This window comes from Coloeus monedula, assembly GCF_965178545.1.
Source record: "Coloeus monedula genome assembly, chromosome: 14".
Taxonomy (NCBI): domain Eukaryota; kingdom Metazoa; phylum Chordata; class Aves; order Passeriformes; family Corvidae; genus Coloeus; species Coloeus monedula.
The window spans coordinates 6,436,725-6,454,968 of NC_138794.1; the positions used below are offsets into that span (position 1 = coordinate 6,436,725).

At 42.3% G+C, this 18,244-nt stretch overlaps 1 protein-coding gene across 2 annotated transcripts in view; it reads right to left on the reverse strand.

Moving 5' to 3' along the window:
• Positions 1-18,244, reverse strand: part of AGBL1 (AGBL carboxypeptidase 1) — a 269,074-nt gene that overhangs the window by 210,798 nt on the left and 40,032 nt on the right. For both annotated transcript variants that reach the window (XM_082290356.1, XM_082290355.1), the window contains exons 6-7: positions 13,546-13,583; positions 4,444-4,652 (exon numbers count right to left, since the gene is read on the reverse strand). In XM_082290356.1, the coding sequence (XP_082146482.1) occupies positions 4,444-4,652; positions 13,546-13,583 (247 nt within the window). The remainder of the gene's footprint in view (positions 1-4,443; positions 4,653-13,545; positions 13,584-18,244) is intronic.

Below are 18,244 nucleotides of genomic sequence, written 5' to 3' on the forward strand. Positions count from 1 at the left end.
ACAGTTAACACCACTATTTCAGTGTATTCAGGGTACCCAAGGTATTCTCAAAGAGAGCATTCCCACTGTACTCTATTGTCTGTAGTTAAACCCAAGAGCTATTTTGAAAGATCACTATATATTACCTAGTCATACAAGAATTAATAATTGCAGCATCCCACAATTCCTGCTGCTATAATCCAGAGCAAGAAATAGAAAAGCAAGGATTTTTTAGAGCCCAGGTGTACTTTGAAGACACAGAATATTTTGTATTTTTGTTGTGCTGTTATGCAAGCGAACTCCTTAAACTTTTGTTGTAAAGAAAACAAACCAAAATCCCCACAGAATTAAAAGCAAAGACCCCCTGGGACATCATAGAAGTGATGTATGTCTTCAATATAACAGAGTCAGGGAGTATGGATAAAGGAATGATAGTGCTGCACAAAGGTGAAGTTGTTTAAAACCAGTGGGTGCAATTCTCAGAAAACCCAGCCCTCGGATTTGCCCAAACGCAGCACATCGAAAGCACGGCCTCCACCAGAGTGACTGAGTGACAAGTGCAGTATCCTACCCAAATTCACAATTTCCACTCTGCCTCTCAGCACGTTTTCTTCAGTGCCTTGAAACTAAGGCTGAGCTCAACAGGAATACAACTTAAATAAGCAGCACAAATGTGCTCTAAGGCAAAAGAGAAATATTACAATACATTCTACTGCCATTTCATAATTTTGCGTCCCTGCAGCAGAGCTAAAATGGAACAACCAAGAGCAAAGAATAGATACTTCTGACAGACCATAGTTAGGATTTGGGCTGGGCAAAAAACTCCAAACAGTCCAAACATTCAGCAGAACCAGGCAGAAGGCCAAAAGAACATAACAAAGAACATCAAATGGCCATTGGAACACGGGTCCTGCCTGACTAACCTGATCTCCTTCCAGGAAAAGATAAGTGTTTAGTGGTGGACTTGGCAGTGCTGGGTTAATGACTGGATTCAATCCTAAAGGTCTTTTCCAATCTAAATGATTCTGTGATTATAAAGTACTTTATTATAAATGGGGAACAGGAAAATGGCTGTATTGGGGTTCTTTAGGTTGTAGAGGATTTTACTCTGTTTTCTCATGTATGATTGAACAGCATTATAAAGATTCAGTGGGATTAACCAGGATTCCTGTAGGGAGGCTAGAAAAAAAATCATCTAAAGCTGACATGCTTACAAGACTCACTACAAGAATTTTAATATGTATTTCTCTGGCTGTTTGGAAAGAGGGGGACAGAAAAGAAAATTATGAAAGCATCTCCAAGGAAAGTTTTATTATGGGTAGAGCAAACACCAAGAAGAACTGGTTTCTATTTCTGTTTCAATTTATTCACTGCTTCATATGGTTGCCTTTGCTTGGTTGTTATTAAAGGAAAGATTAGGAAAGTTTGTCTACATGTGGGAACAGGCTAATATTCTTAATAGTCTACTAGTTTAGTTTACTAAAGCTGTTCAGTTTTTGCTAAAACAGTGAGCACAGGACTGTTTAATTGCCTGCCTTGGGACAACCATCTTAATTCACTGCCAAGTGAATTTAAATAGTCAAGAACAAGGCATTTTCATCCAGACAATGAACTTCCACACTTGGAATTACTCAATGATGCTATTTGAAAGTCATATTTTTCTTTACAGCAAATTAGCTCACAGGTACAAACAAGCCTTCAGATACCTTAGAGGGAATTTGTGGGACTGTTTTCATTACCACTCATAAAGTGCTCTCCAATTCCAAGGTAATACTGTTTACAAATGACTAAAAATTATTACATCAGTGTATTGGAAAAGCCCTTTTTACTGACACTTGGGAAGAAGACAGGAGACTGCTTTGTATGTGTGTAAGCTATCCCATTTATTTTATGGTGGGATAATGTGGATGAGGGAAGAGTAAATCCTTAGCTCAGAAAAACTCATGTAAAGCTAACCCGAATTCAGATCTGCTCTTTAATCTCCACACTCAATCTCTTCTCCACTGAACCTGGAATAGATCAGATATTATGGTATGTTATACATAGAAAAAAAAGGAGGTTTCAATACGACAGTAAGATAAAAGATAGTGATGCTAATGGATGCTCCTACTGACAAACAGAGTGGAATGTAGGATAATATTATCCTGAGTACTATGGGAAGGTTAAAGAGAAACAAGACAAGTTTAAGAAACCAGATGGAAAAGTGATAAAATAACAAGATAACGTTCCATGCAGCATCTCTCCAAAAGCACATACAAACCTGTTTTCTTCTCTTAGAGTAGCAGTTCTGTCACTGCACACAAAACCAACCAGTGCTAATGTGAATATCCCATTTAACTGTCAGGAAAATCTAAGTGCACCTAGGAAAAAGGAATGGGAACAGAAAGTACTTCCTTTCCATGAATGATTTCATTATCTAAAATTATTTTTTATTCCAGGTAGAAGTTGAATTCAAAATACCTCTAAATTCCCCTAAAATATCTCTAAACTCTCCTCAAATAGAGTAACAGTAATTTCTAATCCATGTGAGGTGACAGTTTTTGAACTATTGGCTCCTCCTGTAAAGACATAAGCTTAAGGGCTATTAAAAGCTCAGGTATTTCATCTGTCCATCAGCCCAGACAATAGGCAGCCAGAGAGGATTCAATTGAAATTCTACTGGAGTTTACAACAAACCCATCTTGCCAAAATGGTTTTCATTTCAATAAATATATCTGTATAAAGAAGGAAAAAATATATTTAGAAGTTTTAGATGAACTTTTCTAGACAGATTTTAACACCTTAAAAATCTTATTAGCTGCTCAGAGTTTGATGCAGGTTAATCACCACAGCCAGCAAATTCCCTGAAGGCACCAAAATACCATCCACACAAACAGGCATCACTTTCCCACTCAGGAGTGGTTTGTCTTGTCCTGTCTTCATCTCCTCCTCTCTTGCTACAGCCTGTTGTCCGTCTCAGGAGACAAGATTTCCCATCCTTCTATCATGAAAATTATGAAGATTTTCATGGCAGCAGCAGCCTCTGCCTCAGGTCAGAGTAGGGAAGAGCACGAGTGAGACCCCCTAGGGCTGCCAGACTCCTGCCAATGTTTCACATCTTGGAAAGACACTGCAAGACTGACAATATCCCAAAGAAGCAGTGAGAGAATATTGAGCTTTGAATTTATTAACCTTGGTAACTTCTTGTCCAAGGTCTTCCTAATAGCACACACTGGGAAGAAAGCAAACTGGAGGCCCCTGAAGCTGTCATTTCCACTCCACTTCTGACCTTTGGAAGGATTAGCATTATCAGGGTTTACTGCAGCCTTAGAATGTCATTTCCTGTTTGCTCACCCAAGGTGACCCCACGTTCACACTTCTTATGCAGTTGCTCCCAGGCTGAGCTATCAGATGGTGTTAGCTCAGAAAACTTCACGGGCTGTGGAAGCCTCTTGAGAGGGAAGGAGCCAACATCCACCCTCAAGCAGCTGTTTCCATCTACCCTATTCACATTTATCCAGACCAGGGACTTCTCATTAACAGGGGCCATAATCCCTTGGGAGGTCTGCTGGCTCTGGCCACCTCATCCTACCTAAAGAAATGGTCAATTCCTCATGTGGAAAGTGAAGTGAAAAAATCCCAGAAGCCTCCATACACTGCTAGTAAGAAGTGACTCACAGAAGAATCCTTCATGACACTGATGGGGAAGGGGAAGAAATAAACACACTGGATCATAAGGCAATAGATTTTTTAAAGGGAGAAGGAGACAGGCTTTTCTTTCTGATGGTTCTGGAGTGAGATAATGCATAGCCAGTAAGAATGAACAAACCACTCCTACAGAATCACACAGGTCTACAATGGAAGGAATTTCCCTAGTCACCTCTCCAAAGCAGGATAAGGAAGCATTTTGCTGAGAGACTGAGGAAACTCTCACTGTTCTGTACCCACCTTTTCTATACCTTACAGCCATTCCATCCAGAGGACCACAGCATCTTTCTTGAACTCACATTGTCTCACAAGATTAAAATTTAACCTCCTGAAAAACTGTTGATGGATGTTTCTCATTAAGAAAGGCTTGGCTAAGTGAGCAGTTTGTTTAAAAGGCTGATTGAGTGGAATTATCTGGATATTGTAAAGGAAAATCTCACAAAAGACCTAAGCAATTCCCTTATAGAGATATTGAATTATTCTTCAGGAGAAGTCCAAGCAGACAGCAGGATGCACAGGGAAAGAGAAAAGAAGCACTAAAAGCATAAACTAGAATTCCCATGCGTCCCATAGGAATGAAGATTTGTTTTAAACTCAAACATTTCAGCTTTTTTAAAGTACTAACAGTGTAAAAGTCAATATTTCTTAATGTTACCAGTTTTCTCATCTATATGTCCTATCCTGAATTCATATAAGGATGGCATTTCCTGCAGTGGGATGTAGAACCCAGCACTAACCACCAAGCCACCTCATTTAAACACAAAAAGCAGCATTTACCTGCACACTTGTGAAGAGAATCTCCATTCCCCGGGAACCAAGGAAAGTCTCCCTGCCCAGCTGGATGTTGGTGATGTACTTTAGGCAGAGCAGGAAACCCCTACGAATGTAAATGCAGTTGTTGGAGACATCATTGCGATGCCAGTCTTGGTAGAGTCTCAGCAGTTCACCCAGGTAGCCTCTGTTCACTGCCCGGCGGCTGTTCGACTCTGAAAAGGAGAGAAAAGGCTGAATTAAACTCCTTCCTGCTTGATAGTTGTGGCTACTCAGTGCTGGAACTCAGACTTTAGTGCCTGCTCATTCTGGCTTAATGGTCTTGGTTAAAAAAAATATTTTTTACCTTTTTTTTTTTTTGTCTTTTAAAATGTTATTTGCTAAACATGAGCTATGTTCTTGGAATCATACATAAAAAAAAGCAGCAGTGTCCTGTCTGGAAACAGGAATCCCCCCACATGAACCAAACCATGAGCCTATATCTCCCTCCAAGTGCTAATAAACTTAATTCCAGTTGCAGCACCATGAGATTTCCTGAAAGTACTGAAGTTTGTGTGGAGTGAGAAAAGCTGAAGAACAGTAAGAGTAGTCAACAGCATAAAACCTTCACACAGTGCTGCACTTCAGTCCTGAGAGAACACCTTGCTAAGATCAACAAATTCAAAAACCTTGTGGCTGTACAGTCCTGTCACAGCCAGAGAAATTATGTTTAACTTCTAAATGTATTCCCACAAATACCTGTATAATGAAAGCCATGAATCAAGTGATTCTGAAAACCCACAGTATTTAAAAATTAACAAAACACCAACATGAGCAATAGCAGCTTGGGTTTCTTTTCTGTTGCTTTCTGGCTCCAAGATTTTAAAGGTCACATTCAGATAGTGTTTAAAGGCTTAACTGCATAGGCAAGAAAATTAAAAAAAAAAAAAATTTAAAAAAGCTTTACAAAAATATAAAAGGGGACCTATAATATTCCCTTAATCATGTAGCTCCAGGATATCAGACTGCAATGAGAAGATGATAAAGCTTGTCTTATAATACAAATTCTGCTGAGTATTCTAAAAACACATCCCTTCACCTACTGCATTCCTTGCCCTGCCCCTCAGGACAAACATGAAGCCATACCAGACTCCAGGCTCTCTCCCTTCAAACCAACCCTGCCTAAGTTTTCCTGACTGGTCCTGACATTCCTTGCTGTGACACACATTAAAAGCTGTCAGGAGCTCAGTAATCAACTGAGGGGCCAGGTAGCATATGTAAGGCAGGAGCTCAGCTCTCTGAATAGCAATTAGCATTTGCAGCTCACAACAGATGGCTCTTGGTACCCAGAGCTGGTGGGCTCCAATCCGTTGCCAGTTCATTAAACAAAGTGCCAGAGCCTCTCACACCTGGAACTTTAAAGTCATCAGTGGGGATTCACGGGACAGGAGAAGAAGCTAGAGGTTAAGTGGGAGAATAGAAAGATGCTGCCTGAAGAAAATCAGGAAGAAGAGAAGAGATAGAAGGAACAAGCAGGAAGCAGCATGGGCAGCAAACCTAGATCCTGGTGATGAAGTAGATAGAGACATTGCAAAGGGGAAAGAAGTCACCTGAAGTCATCTCAGTCTGCTCTCTGCAGCAGATTAGCAAACCCTTACCTGGAGGAGGGATTGGAGGGTTGTTCTGCTACCTGGCCTGGTCCTGCAACTTTCTCCACCACTGGCACCAACCAGCACCCACAGCCCGGGTTGCCAACTCATTTTAATGCTGCTCTGCATCTTCACACCACCCTGCTGACATGCCCCTGCACTGACCTGCTGGCCCCACAGCTATTCCAGTCCTACACAGCTCAACCCAGGCTCCCACACCTTGGCCTGCAGCTCTCCAGCACTGCCTCCCCTTGCTCTTACCCACCTACACTAACTCTGGATTCCGAGGCTCAGTGGCTGTCAGTGTGTAGAAGGTCACCCTCCTCCTTTGACCTTCACTCTGTATTTCTGTTTTCTATTTGACTCTCAGCAAGAAAACTTTAATTGCTTGAGAAACCCTTATCAATCCCAATGATTTTATTCATGATTTCCTGTTAATCCTCAACCAGCTGTCATGTTTACTAACCTGCAGGATGACTAACCCCTTAAATCAGTCAATCTTCCTTGAAGAATTACTGAGGAAGCTCTGTAAAAGTCAGTGAGTATATAAAACATGACAAGAAGAAGAGAGTCAGGGAGCACAAGGTAGGGACAGTTTAGATCAGACTCAGAGCTTCCCTGAGCTGTTCAGGGACAGATGAAATTGGACCAGATCTAGGGTTTTATAGCCTCTAGCGCTCAGTGCTTGAAGTCTAAGCTTTCTGTGTCAAAGTCAATAGGAAGAGGGAAAAAACTGGGAAGAACTATGTGTAGAGCTTCTTGGGGAATTTATTAAAAAAAAAAAAAGAATTCTCTCAAAGTGTTCTGTGATATTTTTTCCCCCGTCACATCTTTTAAGACAGATTTCTACATTTGAATCTCAGCTCCATGGGGACCAGAACACACAACTGTCCTATGCTTTAGTTTTAATTCTCATTGAAAAGCATGGAAGAAGGTGAGCAGAATAATTTTGCCCTTTCCTCCCAGGTTTTCTGTAGTATTACCACCTTTAGGATCAAAACAGTCACTTTTCAACATGAAGCTGAGATAGTCTATTCTGTGAGAAAGAGATGGAGAGGCAGGACTACAGTTTCCTGAGCCCTTTGATCAGAAGCAATGAGAATTAATTGCTGAAGGGGCAAAAAACACATTCATTTTGTTTCTCCTGTCTGATTTCATTGATTATCCTCTTCTCTCCTGTGCTGTCAGTGTTTTTTCTTAATTTTTTCTTCCATTTTTTCAGTTCTATAGTCAATAAAGTAGTGAATAAATGAAGGAGGGAGTATGCCAAGATCTCCAGAAGGCAGAATGGAAAACGAAGGCCTCTCCACCTGTCTGTGTCTGTTGGTCTCTCCATCTAGGGAGGCACCAGCATGGGTATCTCTCTATATTTTGGCACAAATACAGATGGTGGAAATGAATCATACAGGTACAAGCAGCTACAAGCAGCACTGCACAGATTGGCAGGCAGCAAGGACCACCCCTCCTGGAGCGAGTAGGCACAATCTGCATGGCAAGTGGCAAAATGCTTTATGTCTTTTGACCCTCTCACTGATATTCTTTAGTTAGGCTCTTTCCTTCTCCCTGGGTATGGTCAGTGGCCAGTGGAAAGGGAAGTTTTCTTACCACACAGCTTTCAGAGGTGCCCAGGGATGGTGCTTCCTATTTTGAGTGAACTGAAGGGACTCCTGTTGTGTGAGGTCACCAGTGAGAACTTGGCACCAAACCCTAAAAACCTGTTTTGGCTAAAGACTGGGCTGATAAGTGGCCAAAAATGCATCAAGAGCAAAAATCTGACTCTACATCAACCACTTTAAGCTATAAATATCTGCAGCCATCAGAAGAGCTCTCCCTCCACAGCAGCTGGATGTGTGGTACTGACCGCTCCTTGAGCAAGGACAGCTCTCAAGGTTTCCCCTCAAGGCTGAGGGATCCCTTGCCTGACACCAGACATGGATTTGTGTCATGGATAAGTGACTTTTTTTGCATGTGTGTGACATTTAAGACACACGCAGTACAGCTTACACGATCATCTTTGTATCCCATACTAACCTGAAGTGCAGTAAATCAAGTATTGCCCCTCAATCCATCTGTACTTATTAAATATTTTCCATATCCAGGTTTATTGATTAAAACTAAACTCCTACTAGATCAGATCTGTCTGAGCAATCTCTGACTCTTCTCCTAGATAGTCTGTCTTCCTAATCTTATTCTGGCATCTCTGACAGGGGAGCACTGACTTCATCAACACTCCCAAACCTGTCCCTGGCATTCTATTTTCTTTGCAAGAGTTTCAGTTCTGCCTGATGAGATTGGGGTGAGAGGAAAATGCTCAATGCCTTCTTAGTTTCCAACATTTCTAGAACTGCCCCTCCATTTGTGGCTTCCAGAGCAGTGTTGCTCATCAGTGAAAGTCTGAGGGCTGCAGCTCAGAACATTTGAGCTGAATCATCTGTGCATTCACCAGAAACATCTGACATGAATCTCCAGCCAACATGCAGAAGCCTCAAATGGCTAAAGATGCATCTAAATTAGCAAGGCAATCATGCTAGAAAGAAATCCCCAGTTTTGACAAAATTCTTGTTCTGTGTTGGGGGACAAGGACAGACTCTAAAGTCAGGTTTACAGCCTAGTAGATGAAAGCCCCGTGACCACCAGTGCTTCTGTGGACATTTCGGAAGCCCTCTTTGCAATCCAGTCCTCTTTGAAGTGTTTGCCAAGAACATGGGTACCACTGGAAAACATGCAGTGCATTTAATCACAAAACTGAATTACAGTCAACCTGAAATATGATGAGCAATGCACTGCTTACCAGGCAGAACAAAGAGATATTTATCTTTCTATCTATCTGCTTAAATCTCTTTGTTGATGCCACTCAGCTGATTCATTATGCCAAGAACATACTTTGCTACAGCTTGGAGATAAGAATACTCTGCTAAATTAACCCTGTGGCCCCTAAAGCAGTGAAAGGAATAAGAAAAACTCCAACTTCCCCCCTTTGCTCTAGTGGTTTCCCCTTGGGAATGGAAAATGCAAGATAGCTCCTACAGCAAAGAGAGCACAGCTGTTTTATTTGGTCATTGAGAGGTCATTTTTGCAGAGAAGAGCACAAGGGCTCCCTCTAGAAACAAAATTAATTGTGTCCATGAAGAAACTGAGTCACACATGAGGCACTGGGATCACTTCAGAAGCTGCTATTAGCTCAACTCACATTGGAAGCCAGAAGACTGCCCTGTAGTTTTGCCCTAAACAGTTTCCCCTTTCTCCTTTGCTGTTTGATTTCACAGGATTTTCTGGTTGCAACTCATCAGAAAACCAGAAATAAATAAATAATAAAAAATACAGTAACAAAATCTACAGTGTGATTTTTTTGACTGAAGTGGTTTGAGAGAGCTTTAATAAGGATGTCAGAATTTGGAAGACTTCCTCAAATTCAGGCACTAAATTTTCTGAAGCCAGATCCTCACTGGAGGCACAAACACTGCCCATGCCAAGACAAAGAGGTAAACAATCATTATTACAGATGTCAACAAGAATAATGCAGGTCCTTGACACTCAGGTTTCATTACACCCACCCTGAGAAGCAAAACAGCAGGAAGTTGCCATGCCCCAGGAGATGAAAGAAGCCTTTTTCTCTGGAGCACTGAGTTACTTTCAGTTTGGGATATGTCTGTGAATGAAGAGTCCCAGGGAAGGGAATATAAAGGACATGGAAAAATAATTTTCTTTCCCACAAAGTGGCTCTTCTCAGAGAGATAAAAGTATAGGATCAAGACTACTTGCTATCTGAAACTGAGGAAGAAAAGTCAGACACAATGCTTGGTTTAGATTATTATGAAAGGAACTGCAAAATTCAGCTCCAGTCACAATACCCTACATGATGTGATCATGGATTTGGAACCAGACTGATACTGGAGTTTGAACCCAGAGATGGATAATAAAGACTTAAACTGATGATGAGAGGTGGGTACCTGGTGCAGTATTAGGCAAATCCCAGACATGGTGCTGCTGGCTACAGGAAATGGGATGGTTTAACAACAGGGTGTTTTGACTCGAGATCAAAGGCCTGCCTCACTAGATCTGTTGTGAAGCATTATGCATTCTGATGTAGAGAGTACAGGCCTTTCACACGCCCTAATCCGCTTCTGTGCTTGAACATCACTTTCTGCTCCTCAGAGATACTTGCCCCTCCTTGATGCCAACATAAAAGGAAAAGAACAACAGTGATTAGTTTATCCCAGCAGCCACAACACACAATCCTTATGGTTCAACAAAAAAATAAAAGTAGTGGGTGAAAGGTTAAATAAAGGTTAGTTGATGAAGATGGGGAGGAAAGAGTAGGAAATGAGAGATGAAAGTCTGTGGGGGAAGACAAGAGGATAGAGACAGCAAAAGGAGGAAGATATAGAAAGAGAAAGGGGAAAGGCCATCAGCAATAACTGGTGTTGGCACACAGAATTGCCTTGATGAAATAAGCACGATCAGGAGGTCACCACAACCTGTCTTTTTAAATTGCTCATTACAATTTTACCAGGCAAGCATTGCACCAAGGGCCCTGCCTGTTTCCCCAGCCTTTTCCCTCAATTTCCGCTCAGCCAATGCCTCTGAGACCAGCTCTAGCTAATTTCCTTAAAGACATGCAAGCTAGTAATTCTGGGAAGCACAGATAGTCGGGAATAACAAACACAACCAAAATTAGATTAAAATAACCTGCTGATAAACAAATTACTCACCCAAAATACACATTGGATTAGGCACGGTGGGGATCCCTATAATCACATCGCCACCATGTGGCTCCCGGTCCTTCACATCCCATCCAGCCTCAGCACCCCTGGCAGGGGTTTGTCTGTGCTTGGATAGCAGGTGTCCAGTTCTATTCCGCTCCCCCCAAACTGGGAATGGTTTGCCTGGTTTATTCTGGGGTTTGGGTTCACTAAAAGCAATATACCCCATGGTTAAGATTGACCTGGAGGGTGTCCCACACCTCTGAGCTCTGTTCAAACAGGATCCAGCCCCTCCACGCCTGGGGGTCTTGAAGACACAGGAGTGTTCAGCAACGAGCTTTCCAGGCCCTAATACAGAGCTGATTCAAGAGATGAAGACAGATGTACAGAGAAGAAATAGAGCAAAGCCCAAGGAAGCTGGAAGACTGTAGCATGTGCATCCTTGGACAAAGAGGAGAGACTTTGGGAAAGTTGCAGTGCCTCATCCCACGTTAGTTTATCTCTAGCTATCAGGAACTGCCTCCTCCTCCCCACCTGGGCTGAAGTGAGCATCTAGAAACTGAAGAAGGAAGAACGGACACTGGAGAGAAAGAATGGACAGGAAGAAGTAACACTGGAGGGTTTGACTGTAATGCAATAGAGAAGAACAAAAAAGCTCTTGATACTTTCATGGCAATTCAGCACCACTATAGGTATTTACCAAGCAAGATGTTCAGCCTTTATAATAAAGTCAGACAGAGTTACCCCGGTGGACCAGACAACAGATATTAAAAAAGCAGTGAGGCAATGGAGGAAGAACTTGCTGCGAGCTGTTTTCTGTGTGCATGTGGGCATGGCAGGTGAGGAACAGCAACTGGAGGAACAGCACAAAAGGATTGGTAAAATACTCTAGGATGTTTGCAAAGAGCTAAGTCAGGAGTGAGAGACTGGCTGACGATCAGACAAGAAATGTCTTCTCCATATCAGTAATTTGAGCTTTCACTGATAGAAAGGTGCAGCACTGCCATTAGAAGGGACTTAAAGGAGAAGTTTATTTGCCATCTCTTTGATTATCACCACATGGCAATCACTGGAAACAGGGACACAGGACAACCAAGGTCACTCATGTCTCACTGAGTTTCAAAGCCTTTCCTCCCTGCTGTGGATGAAGCACAAGTTTGTTGTGTCCCATTGCTAATTTCTTTAGACCAGACTTCCCCCTCTGAAACACAACAGCAACAATTTCCCAGGTCCATCTGGATTGGCAATTTTTCTTACACTGATGTCTCTTTCAGGCATGTCTTGCTTCTTGCAGTTATGCACCTGATAAGTGAGCATTTAGCATCAGCTTCTGTTAGGAAGGAGACAGAAGCCAAACAGTTTCTAGCCAGCCCATGGCTCTGCAGGTGGACAAAATCTCAAGTAGAGCTTATGGAGCCTGAGATGAAGATGGATGTTTCTGAATCCATCAGGGAGACACACTGCCATCTGCCTGCTCCCTTTAAAACTACTGTGTGCTCTCCCAGTGCAGCTCTGCTAAAAGCAAGAGGGGACACTAAACCTCCAGCAGAGCCCCGTGTATAACCATAACCCCTTGGATGACTTTGGGCTGAAGCACTCAAGGATAGGCCCACAGGGATACCCCCAGAACAGTCACCTTCTTGTCCTGTCTCTTACAGCCTTCAGCACCACCAAAATACAATCTCCCCAGCATTTCCCAGCAAGCAGGTTACTGGAATTCTCAAAAAAACCTAACAATAATCAGTCTACCACTTCACCACTGTAGCACTTTCCAGGATTCCTCCCTTCCATTTAGTTTGTATCCCACCTAAAACATGCTCACGTGCTTCTGGGTGCTTTGCTTTATCCCGTTTTCATAAGCAATTTTCATGCTACAGCATTCACCAGATTTGATCCTTAACTTTCCAAGAACCCTTGTACCACTCAAATGTACTGAGGCCATGGCCACAATTATGTTAACCATGACAAAGATGTTCTGGTGCAATCCTGAAAAAAAATTCATCACTTTTCCAAGCATGGTGAATTTATCTCAAGGAACTGTTTCTCACATCTCCTGACCCACACTTCCTAAAAGATACAACTTGCTCACATTCGTATGCAGCTACAAGAGCAGTCTGCTCCAAAAGCCTGGAGCTTCTCATGCCCTGAACCACAGGGCAGGGAAAAAACTAGAAGACATTCTTGGCCACTCAAAACTCCAGAAATCATCCCAAAACCACAGTTCAGGCTGACTTGTGGTACGTGGTGCTCCATTTGATTTTACAGTATCGGCGCCATTTCCTAAATTCCAGCTCCACTGCCTTAAAAAAAAAAATAGCTGAAAATAGATTATGTCTTTTCCTAAAATCACTTTACCATTCACAACCAAACAACGCTGCTGTTATTCACATCCTTTTCTCCCTTTCCATGGAAGCAACAACAAATTGGGAAAGACAATAAGCATTTGTCGCTGGCTGGAGGAAATCCCCATCTCTCCCATTGTACCAAGCCCCAGGACAACCAACGTTCCCTAAATACTAAAAATAAGGGTCCAGCCTGGCTCCCTGGGCAGTTTGCCCCTGGGCACTCCAGGCATCATCTCCCACAGGGCTGAGGGAGCTCCAAGAATCAGAACTGGTATAGGAAACTCCTGCACTACTGCCTCTTTTCTATACATTGTTCTTTGGGACCAAGGGATGAGGGAATACCAAGGCAGAATGAGGTTCAGCAGGATCATTCTGTCCAGCAGCACAGCACAGAAAGGAAAGTCAGAAAGAATACGAAGAAAAAAAGCTTACTTGATTTCAGCAGAGCTGCCAGAGCCCCAATGGCTGCCCTGGGGAAAGAAGAGAGATGGAGAAATAATGTCAATTTCTTCAATAATTTTTGTAACCTTCATCTTCACAGTCTTCTGGGCCAGGCTTCCCAGATGGTCTAAACTGACAGCTTATGATGGACTTTGACAGAACTGCAATGTTTTACACCAACAGAGGATCCAGCCTCTGCAGCTGACTCTGTTATTCTAAAAGACCATTAGCCCTCTAGCTTTACTGTTACACTGATTTGTAGTGACCATTAAAATTTGAAGCAACACCCACATATCCAAAGTGATCTAGCAAGTCTTTAAACTGCTGCCCCAGAGCTTTTTCTTTGTACCAGAGACTCAGCACATGCCCACTCCAGACACAAGTGTGTCTATCTGCATCAGATGATAACTTTCATATCAAGCTGGGGCATTGATGTCAATATTTCCAGCAAAATCCCACTTCTTTTTCTATTTCCCCAAAACAAACTTCATTCCTATCCTCCCTCCCAGCTTTAACTGAAAACAAAATTGAATTTCTTAACTGAAACCACGTCTTGCATTGCAGGGGTATTTAGAGGGCCCCAATCAGAGGAAGACTTGTAAGAAAGCTGTTAAATCTCTGTAGTAATACTGCTTGTAGTGAGAGTAAGGGCAGGGACAGACATTTCTGAGGCCCTTCTTGCCCTTACCTGCACATTTCATTGTGCAGGTAAGCAAGTGAACATGCCTGAGCTAGCACAGCACTGGTTTGACTGGGCACTGGTCACTGACATTTGCAGCTTGAGAAGCTGAGCTGAGACATCATTGCTCCCCAACTTCTGGAGGCAAGTTCCTTCCTCATGTGGCAAAATCTCCATCCCACTTGTCTCACAGAAGACTTTCTTTTCCAGTCATGTTCTGCTGGAGCAAGATCCCTGTTCTAACCTGGCTCACTGCTGTGAAGTTAAGTGCCCAGAGCTGATTAAATAAATACAACTACGAAACCTCCATGTGCTAGGATTCCTTAAAATGTAATCTCTTTACAAACCAATCCCCAAATAAAATTGTATCACAATCCATACTGAGCCAATCATCATCCTGCAGCAAATAAATATTTTTTGTCACCAAGCCGCTGTTCAATATGTGTCCTAACAACAGGTGACACTAAAAGATTCAAGAGCTGGTTCTTGCTGATACTGGGTCAACATCTCTATCTAAAGTCATTGCTTCATAATGAAACTGTCAGAGTTCAACAGCAGCTTTACAAACTGCAAAGAAAATGTGCCCAAATACAGACAGAACAGGAAATAACTAGCTAAAAATCTCATTAGTGGAAGCACAGCCGTGCTTTCATTGCTTCTTTAGCTCCAACTAAACAGCAACCATTCAGATGGTGAAGGAATACTCTCATACCCCAGCTATTCAGCCTGCTCAGACAAGGAATACTCTACAGCCACTTATCACTCAGTCTCTTCCCCAGTTTAAAGTCTGGGACAAAGTAAACAACTCTAAGCAAGTTAAAATTCCACCCAGAGCATCTCCCAAAGCTCACACTCCAGTACGTGCCTTTAAAAAGGGACTGCTCTGCATACCTATACTTTACAGGCCTAATGTGATGTCTCAATCACACACCAGAACAGCAGAGCAATGAAGGAATGACCAGAGTATCTCTGGCTCCAAGCAGAAGAGTTCTCAGAATTTCCTCTAGGCATCTGATTTATTTTGTAGATGCTTATGAGCATTGCTAAGAGTTTCAGCAGAGCTACACCACTGCCATAAAGTCAACACTGCCAGCAAAATTCCCATCAGCCAATAAATCAGCAAATCTGGATCTTCCAATACTTTTGGGGGGGAGGCCTGTGAGCCACGTTGTATGCAGACAACTTCATTCATCCTCAAAGGCTCCCAGAACTCCCAGAGCATGTTCTCAGACAGTCTAATCTCCAGTTCCTGCTGCCTAGGTAGGGTCTAGGTGCAGGCCCAGTAGACTGACCCCAATGATATGCATTGCTTTAGAACAGATTTTGAGAGAAAAAACATAAAAGACATGAGGATAAACTGCAAAACAGGTAAAATAAGTTTAAGTGATAGAACAGACTTAGATTAAGCCAGCCTAACTTGGTATCTTTCTTTGATAAGATAACCAACTTTTTCTACACAAGGGAAATGTGGTAGATCTAACTTATCTCTACTTCAATAAAGCATTTGATATGGTGCCACACTGAAAATTATTAACCAAGATGGAGCACATGGGGATTAGTGTAAGAGTTACAACGTGGGAAAGGAATTGGTTAAAGACTCAATGACGGGAATTCTGCTGGAAGAGGAATTATTAGTCTAGAGGGAAGTTATGTGTGGAAGTCCTCAAGGATCTTTTCAGACTGATCTTATTTCATCTTTTCATTAATGACCTTGGCAGAAAAAGTCGGAGTATACTAATAAAATCTGCTGACTGTGTGAAGTCAGGAGCTGCTGCCAATAGCAGGGAGTTCAGAATATCTTTCAAGAGTAACAAGATGTTCTTGGGTTCCGAAGGAATAGAAATGTGATGAAATGTAATAGTCAAAGTGCAAGGTTAAGCATTTAGGGTTTAATAAGGATTACTGTTATGAGCAGGAGCTCATAATTTGGAAATTAGTAGAAGGACACCCTGGATATATGAGCCCATTAAGGGATGACGACAAGCATGACCAGCAGAGTGACAACCATGAAAAGGACAGATCATGTCTCAGAAAAGGCACTGCCAGTGGAGAAGGGAAAGCATGAATGTTCTCATACAAGGCTTCACCTGAACAGCTGTGTGCAGAACTCAGAAGGAACCATGCAGAAATGTGCCAAGGAAATCATTATGGTAACAGAGACATAACTCATTAGGAGTCTTAAAGATCAGAGTTTAGTCACCTTAACAAAATGATAGCCAAGAGACAACTGGATTGTTCCCCACAGACACACTGGGTGACAGAGAAGTAAACACTGAGGGAGGCAGAGAGATACTTAGGCTGAGGAAAAAATTTGGCACTAGGACAAATGGATATAAAACGGTCGTGAATAAATTTAGCTGGAATTGAAAGGATAGGTTTTAAGCACTGGAAAATGAAGGCATGAAACATCCTCTTGGCAGCAATGGGACAAACAACCTAATGACTTTGAAAAGGCAGCTTGGATTGCTTATAATGGGACTGCCAGGCCCAGTTGCCAATGAGAGAAGGGTCTGAGAAAAGTGACCCAGGAATACTGCATCCCTATAGCCTTACATTTTAAACAGAGATATAATGGGAATGAAATGAGAAACATGTATTCTAAGTGCAGAGTTAATCAGCCAGCCCAGAAAAGAGCAGCTGCACCAGCTTAAGATGAAGTCCAAAGAGCCCAGTGTCCTGTGGCCAGCAGCGCCAAGGAAAGCAAGCAAGGCCACAACAGAAACAGTTCTAGGACTTGAAGAACAGACTCAAACTCCAGCAACTTGTGGTCCAGAGATCCCATAAACTAGCAATGGTGCCTTTGGGAGGGGTTTCAGCTCTGAGCTGATTTTGCTCCCATATATTTGCCTGGGAATTTTTGAACTTGTGAAAACTCTTAGCATTCATAATTATCCTGGGAAAGTACTTCACACCTACATTGTGTAGGGAGTCAACTATCTGCATTTGTTTTAAGTTTGGACTTTCAATCAGCATTGTAATTTGCACATTAAGTCAAGTGTTAGCCATCCCCAAAATATTACCTGTCTTTGATGCTGAACAAAATCAAACATACAAAACACCCTATGGGAACCAATAAATCAAAGAGGAATAGAAGCAGAATAGGCTTTCACTGAAAGCAGCAGCAAGACCATTGAAGCAGCAGTAGGGCTACAGCAAGCCAGGCAAATAGTGTTTGTGATAATACCAGCACCTCTTAGCACCATGTGGCAAACCAACAGTATCTTTGCTAGCATCAGGAGATACGATGAGATGAGTAAGCCCAAGACAGGAAGACAGAGAGAGGAGTTCATAAATTGGGCACGAGAGCAAGGACAGGGCTGGAGGAAGATGAGAACAGGAGGAAAAGTTTAAGAGCACAAGAAAGATGACTTGATGAGCCATATGCCAGACCAGAGAATATGATAGCATGCCCAGAGCAAATCTCTGCATTTTTCTCAAGAAGGAATGGAGGGGAGATGAGGTGGAGAAAAAGGGATTAAGTCATTAAAAAACTTGCCAAATCTGTCCAGACACCTTCCCCTGATTTTCTGTGGTAATGCATTAGCAAAATCTTAGCTGTTTCATCAAGTCCAGTGTATCCCAAAGAAGACTCATTTATATATTAAAAAAAAAAAAGATGTGCAAATAAAGTTGCACTATCTTATAAAGCATAATAATAAATGCTGCTCCATAATCAGAAAACATTAAAAACTCCCTGTAGTAGCAGTCGAGACAGCCACTCTGAAGAATGGAAAACTTTGAAGTGTTTCCAAGTCAGCAGCTTGGATATCTGGGCAGGAGTACAACTAGCAGACAGATAGACAAATGCAACTTCCAGATCCTGTGCTTAGGAACCAGCAGCAACAACAAAGAAAAACTCCACGTCCCAGGCCAAAGCACAATTGGATTAGCCAGTAAAACCAGGCTGTTAAAAAGCCTGGACAAAGGAGTCCTATGCCCAGGTCACCTTTTCAGATCTGAGCTGCCAGGATATTTTTTTGCTGGAAATCACTGCAGGCAGAGGTGCCTGAA